The following is a 10000-nucleotide window of genomic DNA, read 5'->3' on the forward strand; positions in this document are numbered from 1 at the left end:
TCTTTTGTTCACTTATTTATTTATTTGTTTTGTTTATTGATCTATCCTATTTCATCTTTTTTCATTTTATTTTTGTGGGGGAAGGAGAAATTAAGCGGGGTTGTGTTTAGCGAAGTTTTTGTACCGCTTGGTCAGTCACTCTACATACACACTATGTAGCAATCATGATAAAGACAAAATAGCGAAGGGGAAGGAACCACAGTCAAGTATGCTGATCTAGTTCTCGGCCTGTCATTCTCCTTTTTAAATACTTAATTTCATAAGAACGTGGAAAAAAAAAGACATGTCGAGAGCTTCAGAATTTACGCCAGTGGTAGGAATGGAGAAGTGAAGATCATGGTGAACTCTTGAACCATATTCTGAAACACTTTAGCCCCGCACGTCGACTATATTCAAAGGCCTCTCTAGTTGAAGTGGCACAAATTTTTAAGGATTTTTTTTTTATGGTTCTAGTGACAGATTAACAAGATTTCTACGTTATAAACAAGAGAAACACTCGTGAGAACCTGGCTAATCATCTCTGTAGCCTTTGACAGTAGTCTTGTTGAGAGAGCAAAACATTTCAGAGCACGGGCCTTACTCTGATGAAGCGTGTGGTAAACAGTCTCTTCTGAGTGCATTGGGACGAGGAACGTGACTTGCCAGGGTGGGGGTGGGAGAGTGTCCGTTGATGTGTTAAAGCGCTCCCCTTGGTTCCTCTTGGTCATACACAGTGTTATTCCTGACAGTGACAGAAGAGAGGCAGGCTTTTGATTGTACGGTTTTCCAGGGAACGTACTTTCTATACGGTAAAATGAATGTATAGTATGTTATAAGCTTGATTACTAGATTTCGTAGGTTTACTTAGTTATATTCTGTATTATAAAACTAAGATGATATATTATTTATTTATTTATTATTTTGTTTATTATTATCCAGAAAAAAATACAAGGTAAATTAACAAAGTAAACACACACACACACACACACACACACACACACACACACACACCATACCTTCAAATCTATACACTATACAGTAAAGGGAGGTTATTCGGAAGATAATAATGCACGAACATGTATTCATAACTTATTTACCTGCAAACGATCAATAGTTACAACCTGAGAAAAAAAAGTCAATTAACTCAGGTGAAGCGAATCGGTTGTTGTTGTTGTTGTTGTTGTTGTTGTTGTTTTTCGTCTTGTTCTTGTTGTTGTTCTTCTTCTTGGTGATGATTGTTCTGGTGGCAGTGGTGATGTTGTTGTTGTTGTTGTTGTTGTTGTTGTTGGTGGTGGTGGTGGTGGTGGGAGATCCTACGAGGGGAGTATCTTGATAGGTTTCCATATTTGTGTCTTGTTTAGTACGAAAAATCTACACAAACACCTGCTATAATATTAGCACAGTGTGTTTGCTTCATTTGTGTATTTGATTTCTTTTCTTGTCTGGTACGAAAAATAAAGTTTGCTATCTGCGGGTGCTGAATGACCTTGAGAGACAGAGAGAGAGAGAGAGAGAGAGAGAGAGAGAGAGAGAGAGAGAGAGAGAGAGAGAGAGAGAGAGAGAATCTTTAACAGTTTAATATAAAAATATCATAAACCCTCCACCTGTGGGATTCTCTCTCTCTCTCTCTCTCTCTCTCTCTCTCTCTCTCTCTCTCTCTCTCTCTCTCTCTCTCAAGGTCATTCAGCCTAAAGAAGACGTGATGCCACAAGTAGATGAAGGAGAAGTGAGAAATTAAGATGTAAGATGAAAATAAGTAGCCATTGAAGATGAATACAAGTTAAAAAAATAATGATAATAGTGAATGCAATGGTTAGTTATTCAATAGAGCTAATGGTAGACGGTCCGTGCGTAATAGCAGGCCAGGTGAGGTAATGGTAGTGCAGGTAGGTAATAAATCCAGGTGTTGGTAGGTAAAATAGGTAGGTAGGCTGAGCTGTGATTCCATGGTAGGCTGAGGTAGGCCGTGTAATTCAGTGGGGGGCTGAAAATGTGATATATTGTGGTGCCGTGATGTATTCTCTCTCTCTCTCTCTCTCTCTCTCTCTCTCTCTCTCTCTCTCTCTCTCTCTCTCTCTCTCTCTCTCTCTCTCTCTCTCTCTCTTACTCTCTTTCTGTGTGTCTCAGCATATGATCTTGAAGGTGTGTGTGTTTCTCTCTCTCTCTCTCTCTCTCTCTCTCTCTCTCTCTCTCTCTCTCTCTCTCTCTCTCTCTCTCTCTCTCTCTCTCTCTCTCTCTCTCTCTCTCTCTCTCTCTCTCTCTCTCTCTCTTTCTGTGTGTTATAATTCACAAGTCTCCATACGTACAATTATATAGCCTTCAAATACATGAACTAAATCGTTGCTTTACATAATTCACTGCATACAATACACATCCCTTGCCACACTATCCCAAACAGCCTCGTGAGGGACAGAAGATATGCTGCGGTTTGCTCTTCCTTTCCGCTCCTTAGGTCATAATTTTTAACCATCTCGTGCTACGTAAATGTTTGCCTCCCCTACCTCAATGGCTGCCGCTTGCCAACTCTTGGACCTGTGTTCGTAAAAGCACTGTTCTCTATTAAAGACTATTTTGAAAGGCTACGGCTATGATTTTTTCCGATTCTCATTGATATTTTTACTACTGGAGTACCTGGGCAGTTTGGTACGAGATGCTGGAGACAACAGGGCACGTGATTGATTGAGAAAGGTGAAGATCGAGAGAGACGGCGTTCCATGGTCGCTGACGTCAAAGACATGGCACACTGGAACGGATGGTGCAGGGTGCTGTTGAAGTATCATGAGTTACGAAAGCATCCCTTAAAGCCCCAACAACTCCAACTATGATGTAGAGTGCTAGAATATTGGTTGAACTTTCACACGATTCACGAAAACATCCTTGAAATCCCCAACAACTCCAACTATGGTGTAGAATGCTCGTTAAACTTTCACTAGTCACGAAAACATCCTTGAAAACCCTAACAACTCCATTTATGGTGTAGAATGCTTGTTAAACTATCATCAGAGTCACGAAAATACCCTTGAAAACCCCAAATAACTCGATAAAACCTGTTAATATAGCCGAGACAAAATGCTAAATAGATAGAGAATGCCACCCTTACTTACAGTCAGCGTTCTTTACCAGGAAGCAGAGCCGTGACCCTTCTAGTAGTTGAGTTGCTTGTAGTAGTTGCAGTAGTAGTCGTCCATGTAATCCCAAGGACAAAGGAAGCACGACTGTAGACCTGCCGTAGTGTCCCTTGAGTGGTGCAGATTCACCCATCGCAGTGTCTCGTGTGAGGATTTGCATTAAGACCGTATTCTGAGACTGCGCCACACCTCCATTGCATTCAAAAGGCTCTAGTTAAAGTTACACGGGCTTTTACGGATGTTTTTACGGTTCTGGTGACAGATTAACAAGATTTCTACGTCATTAACAGGAGAAACACTCTTGAGAACCAGGCTAATCATCTCTGTGGCCTTTGGAAATAGTCGTGGTGAGAGAACAGAAGTTTAGTTGTCTTGTATGGATATCTATGGTTCCCCTCTCGTGCGCTCTTGCCACCCAGAACGCGTAGTCCGTAAGTAATGTACCTGTATGATAAGTGACCTGTTTATGACTCTTACGGCTTTATCTCTAGTATCCGTCCACCAACCGTCGCTTCGTTTCGTCACACTAAACATTTCGGCGTTTTATCTCCACTACTTCTAACACGCTCTGGTGGAGACTATTGAGATGTAAAGGTGTGTTCATGATTGCAGTGATGGCTCAACATGTATTCTGCATCATGAAAAAAAAAAAATAATAAATAGATAAAAAAAAAAAGATAAATAAAATAAATAAATAAGTAAGAGGCCAAGTAATCATCCCTGCGACCAAGCTGTCTCTTTGTCCTCATAATTTCACGCGTTCCTAAAGCTTACTGTCGCGTGATACATGTGGCAGTCCCTCGGAATCCTCTCTTATCCAATTCATTTAGCGCTACGAAGACTTCAATCATGTGTCCTCTGAGCCTTCGTATATGGAGAGAGGGAACATCATTTGTAACCCTTTCCCTGCAAGACTAGTTTTCCCAGAATCACTTAACAGCTTTTTAGACACTTTCTGGTGCCACAATCTCTTTAATACCTCTAACCTAACCTAACCTAACCTAACCTAACCTAACCTAACCTAACCTAACCTAGACAGGACGAAACTGACCTCATAAAAAAAAAAAAAAATTATATACTAAATTTTTCGCGAGACGGTGCACCATTACATTACAGTGCACCTTAAACCTTTCACTGCGACACGAAACAGTTAGCAGCACCAGGAGCAATGTGTGAAGTCTATATGAGCATCTACAAGAAGGTTAGCAGTGGAAAAGAGTACACTTTGCAATTTCTTCCCAGTTCAAAGATTGGATGTAGCTGCGGAACAAGGAAAGATGTCTCAGAGTGATTGGTAACTAGGGAAAGGTGTACCAAGTGGTAGTCAAAGGGTTAAGGAATAAATAGGTCAACTTTATCTTTCTTACAATAAATTACACAGTTGAGACTCGGGTTTTTGTTTCTCGCCTAAGTGAAAAAACTGACTTTATATCGCAAATTTTACCTGAAGACAGTGCAAACCAGTCATTACAGTAATATTACGAACAAGCTTAATCAGTAAATACATTAACTTCATTCCTCCCATACGATAAATTACTCATTTGAGACTCGGGGTTTAGTTTTTCGTCTTAATGCAAAATTGACTGAATATTCTCTCACACCTAAACAATAAATAGGTTAACTTAATCTCTACTGCGATAAATTATGCAACGTCGAGACTCGGGTTTTGTTTTTCGCCTCATTGCTGCTCTTTCTTGCAGTGAGTTAATGGCTGTGTGTGGGGCGCCAAGGACAGAAGGGGTGATAGTGTGCGTGTACCAGGCTATGCATAGGGAAGGTCAGGCCCGGCACGGAAAGGTTATCAGTAATGCAGTTTAGATGTTGTCACTTTGGCTATAGAAGGACCGTGGTTAGAGAGAGAGAGAGAGAGAGAGAGAGAGAGAGAGAGAGAGAGAGAGAGAGAGAGAGAGAGAGAGAGAGAGAGAGAGAGAGAGAGAGAGAGAGAGAGAGAGAGAGAGAATGATAGTAATGATGATAGTAGTAGTAGTAGCAGCAGCGGCAACAGTAGTAATTGAGGGCAAAGGATTGTTGTAAAGGGTTAAGGTAAGGCCCTAAGGGGAATATCTAAATCTGTAAGGGTCCCTTCTCTCTCTTTTAATCCCCCTCCCCCTACCAACCCGTCCTCCCTTCGCATAGGTGTGTCTCGTGCGTCGAAAGGCCAATAAGCACGTGAGGGTTAGTCACTAGACGGTGCCCTTGGCGGTGGGGACGGGATAGTAGTAGTATTAGTATTAGTATTAGTAGTAGTAGTAGCAGGAGGAGGAGGAGGAGGAGGAGGAGGAGCAATAGTATTGATAGATGCATTGACATTATTATTACTATTATTATTATTATTATTAGTAGTAGTAGTAGTAGTAGTAGTAGTAGTAGTATTCAAAAAGCAACACCAATTATAATGACATGACATTACTATAGAGGCGAGTAGAAGTCGCGGTGGTGGTGGTGGTGGTGGTGGTATGGTAGGGAATGGTAGGCGAGGATGATGGAGTGATAATAGAAGTTGTAGACGTTCTGGTTATTCAGGTTGTAGTGTGGATGGTCATGGTGGTGGTGGCTGTTAGGTTAAGAGAGAGAGAGAGAGAGAGAGAGAGAGAGAGAGAGAGAGAGAGAGAGAGAGAGAGAGAGAGAGGTGGATAGTGGGGATGTTTTCCATAAGAAGCAGTGAAGGTCAGTGTTAAAGGCTATTTAGGATGAAAGGGAGAGCGCTGCTTCTTCTTTTAACTGGCGCCACCAGACCACGTGGAGAGAGAGAGAGAGAGAGAGAGAGAGAGAGAGAGAGAGAGAGAGAGAGAGAGAGAGAGAGAGAGAGAGTAGGTGCATTGTTTTAAGTTGCACTGGGTTGGTATGGAGTTAACGAGATGAAGTGTGAAGCTAGTGATAAGCTAACAGCGGCGATAAGAGTGATTTAGTAATAGTAGTAGTAGTAGTAGTAGTAGTAGTAGTAGTAGTAGTAGTAACAGCGGTGGCATCTTTGGTTTTTACAGAAGTAATGAAAAAAAAACAACCATTATTAGATTACTAGGAAAGAAAACAAACAGGTCTGTCAGGTTAACGCGCGCGCGCGTGTGTGTGTGTGTGTGTGTGTGTGTGTGTGTGTGTGTGTGTGTGTGTGCTGATGGGGTGAATATCAAATTATAGAGAAGGGCACTGGCCTAGGGGAACAAAAGAGCGAAAAGAAAAGCCCATTGATTTGCCAGTCCATAAAGAAAGGTAAGAAAAAAAAAAAAAAGGACCATCCAAAATTTGAAGGATCGTAAACTTCCTGTGAATTAATTAAGATATGCGTTACAATCTCAGAACTCCTTCCCTTGTATAATACTTTTCTTTGTTTTTTTGAGGAGACATGAGAAGTGATAGAAAGTGCTGTAGGGGAGTTTATTATTATTATTTCATTTATTTATTTTATTTATTTTTTTATGACGTCGATTAGCGTTACGTGAGAGAGAGCGCTGCCTCCTCCGCCGAGAAACTACCGTGAGCCAGGATTGAGCTTAAACCTTTTGGCAGCGTGCGACCTGAGAAACTTAACTCTACAAACTAGTGTTGATAGTGTTAGTGGTGAGTTTGTATTGCTGTTACGCTTATCTGCGGGTGAGGATCAGAGAGAGAGAGAGAGAGAGAGAGAGAGAGAGAGAGAGAGAGAGAGAGAGAGAGAGAGAGAGAGAGAGAGAGAGAGGTGGTGTTACAAGTATATTGATAAGCAGGTGATTCGTGTTGACCGTCGTAATGTGACTTGGGTTGACACACCTGAAAAGTCAAGGTCTCTCCTCTCTCTCTCTCTCTCTCTCTCTCTCTCTCTCTCTCTCTCTCTCTCTCTCTCTCTCTCTCTCTCTCTCTCCTCTCTCCTCTCTCTCTTACTTGACACCCTAAAACCGTCATCTCGTGTCCTTTATTCCCCCCCTCCCCCTCCTTCGATTACCTGCATGGCTTCACAATTGTTGATTTAAAAGGTAATTCTTACTCTGCCTTTTTATGATCCCGAAGACTCACGCTGTGTTTTAATGTCCGAGCGATGAACCTGTGGTGTGTTTCATGTCCACTTACCAGCCATGGGGTTTTCTTTTCTTATTGATCAGTGTTGTATATACTTATCTACTTGCAGTGCTTATTTACTGAGTGAGTGAACGACCGACTTGTCTGTCTGTTTGTCTGCCTGCCTGCCTGTTTATCTATATTCTCTATCTATCCATTTATCCGTCTATCTGTTAACTATCTCTTTACATATCTATCTATTTGTCTACCCACCTACCTACCTACTTCTTCCCCCCCCACCCCCCACCACACACACACACACACACATTAATTCGTCACTTTAATCATGGCAGGACCACATCTTTTCCTGTCATAGCAGCTGAGGCTTCCGGCGGCTGGCTGGCTCTAGTAGTTGACGGTTCTGCCGCTAGTGTGTGGAATGCCGCCCTGGGAACTGAGAGAACTGGAGCAGCCTCTTTTTTTTTCATTAAGGCTTTATCACTGGGAGGCTTTTACTGAGCAGGGACTGTGTAAGGGGGTGGTGTAAGGCGTGCGTCACCTTCACTCACTCCGCCTCCTCCAGGAATGTTTCGTGTGTAATTTAGGTGGTGGTGTTAGTACTGGTGGTGATGGTGATGGTGATGGTGGTGAGTTCTATTATCATGGAAGCCTGGCCGTGCTGAACAGACTATCAATATGTTGTGGAAAGTTGAAGGTAAGGTCGAGTGGAGGGGGAGAGGAGCGTTCAAGTGGCTAGTGTGCTGGTTCTTGTTGGCTCGTTCCTGCGTGTGGCTTGTTATCCCTCCTCAGCGTCAGGATACGGGGGGCGCCTGCTTCCGACCCGCTGTGATAAAGTATTCATGCGTAGCTGGGGGTGGGTGTAGCTGTGGGTGTGAAGTGCCTGTGTTTTTCATTAAGCACGCCTGTCACTGTAGCGTAAATAGTGGCAACTTGTTCGCTTGTGGTCCTGGGAGGGGGCACCACAGCAGCGGCGTGGTGTGCGGTGGCCCGAGGCGTGCTAATCGGACTTGCGTCGCTTCGTTAGTACCTCGCTGCCCTCTCTGCTGCCACCACCGCCCGCCACCCCACACCCACAGTGCAGGCCTAGCCACACACTGCCCCACCGCCACCACTGTCCCCCGCTTTACCTGTGTGTGTGTGTGGCTCGGCAGAAGCACGTGCGACTCACCTGTTCTCGTGACCTACGACTCTTCTCTGTTACCAAGGGAGACAGAAAAACAAAAAAGGTTGTTGCTGCCACCGCTGCTTCATCTAAACTCCTCCACCTCCTTCACTTCCTCCTCCTCCTACTGCTGCCACAGGGACGCAGAAGCCTCCGCTAGCAGGTAAATCCAACAGGCGTCTGACTAAGCGCTTATCAAGTGAGAGAATGGGAGGTGCCGCCGCCTCTGCATTCCTCCCTATTATTCCCTCGTCTCCCCTTTCAGCCCTCCCCTACCTGTAGCATCGTCCTGCATAGTGTTCTTTCAGTTACCAACCAGTACACTTCATTCTTAACCTATATATTATTTTGATTCCCTACCGTTAACTTATTACAGCACTCCTCACCATCTCCCCCCCTTTTGCCTCACTATCACCACCACCACCACCACCACCACCATCACGAGCACCATCATTAGTATGTACTACCATATCCATCACTATCGCTTACATTACTGCCCACTTCATGCCGCCACCACAAACCACCACCGCCACCACCACCACCACCAGCACCACGACCTTTGCGATGTCCCCCAGCACGTCCTAAAGAGAACATAGTTATTGTTAGCAAGGACGTGTCTGTGTATCGGGCGCCGTAGGATGTCTGTATGTGTGTGTGTGTGTGCGTGTGTATGTGTGTGTGTTTGTGTGTGTGAGACGCGTAGAAGATGAAACGTGTCCTGTATCCTGTCTGTCTTGTGGAATCATGGTTGTAACTAGATATTTTATTGTTATGTCACTACTGTTTGTGTCTTTTTATTTATTATTATTTATTATTATTATTTTTTTGTCATTTGATCTTTTTACCATTTTTTTATTTATTTTTTGTTAATGTATCGACTGTTTCGTGTTTTTTAAAAATTTTTTTTTTATTATGAAGTCTACTCTACTGTTTTTATTCTCTTTTATTTCAATGGTTCGTGTTTCTGATATTTTTGTTTGTGTAGTTCTTGTCATATCCTATTCTTTCCTTCTTTCTCGACTTGGTTTCTCTCTCTCTCTCTCTCTCTCTCTCTCTCTCTCTCTCTCTCTCTCTCTCTCTCTCCTCTCTCTCTCTCTCTCTCTCTCTCTCTCTCTCTCTCTCTCCTTTATCCTTTGGCTTTAGCTCTTCCTTTTTCTCCTTCAATCTTTCCATGTTTCCTTCCCCTCTCTCCTTGCCTTCCTTCACCATGTCTTCTACCACAGCATATGTAATTTTTCTTGTCTTGTTTTTTATTTATTTTTCTATTTTTATCTGCAGTTTATTTATTCTTTTCCCCAGTGAACGCGTGCCCCCGAAACATTCTTGGAGGGAAAGATAAGCAAGACGCAGAGTAATAAGAGGGAGCGAGAGTTGAAAAAAAGAGATTAAAAAAAAAAGAAAACCGGAGAGATCGTATCACGGATTCCAGTCACGTTTTTTTTTGGACATTCAAGGTCGTGTGTGTGTGTGTGTGTGTGTGTGTATGTGTGTTTTATGAAGGTGTAAAATCGTAAATGAAAATGATAAGGACTGTTGTGTAGAGTAGCAAGGACGAGAGAGAGCGAGAGAGAGAGAGAGAGAGAGAGAGAGAGAGAGAGAGAGAGAGAGAGAGAGAGAGAGAGAGACCTGGACATGAATGAAAATCAGAAGAGAAAGCTTGTGAGTAAGGGGGGAGAGGAGAGTGCTTAGTTAGAGAGGAAGAGGAAGGGATCTGAGTGAAGATGGAGGAGGAGGAGGA

General features: G+C 43.1%; 1 protein-coding gene across 4 annotated transcripts in view; it reads left to right on the forward strand.

Moving 5' to 3' along the window:
* Nucleotides 1–10000, forward strand: part of LOC135100848 (GTPase-activating protein skywalker-like) — a 99565-nt gene that overhangs the window by 18012 nt on the left and 71553 nt on the right. For 2 of the 4 annotated variants that reach the window (XM_064004324.1, XM_064004326.1), the window contains exon 1: nucleotides 7602–7794. The exons of 1 other annotated variant lie outside the window; for it this stretch is intronic. In XM_064004324.1, coding sequence (XP_063860394.1) covers nucleotides 7776–7794 — 19 coding nt within the window. In that variant the 5' untranslated portion in view covers nucleotides 7602–7775. Of the gene's footprint in view, nucleotides 1–7601; nucleotides 7795–7902; nucleotides 8426–10000 lie in introns of those variants that run through there. One more of the 4 variants, XM_064004328.1, reaches the window with a different exon arrangement.

This window comes from Scylla paramamosain, chromosome 5 (assembly GCF_035594125.1).
Source record: "Scylla paramamosain isolate STU-SP2022 chromosome 5, ASM3559412v1, whole genome shotgun sequence".
Classification (NCBI taxonomy): domain Eukaryota; kingdom Metazoa; phylum Arthropoda; class Malacostraca; order Decapoda; family Portunidae; genus Scylla; species Scylla paramamosain.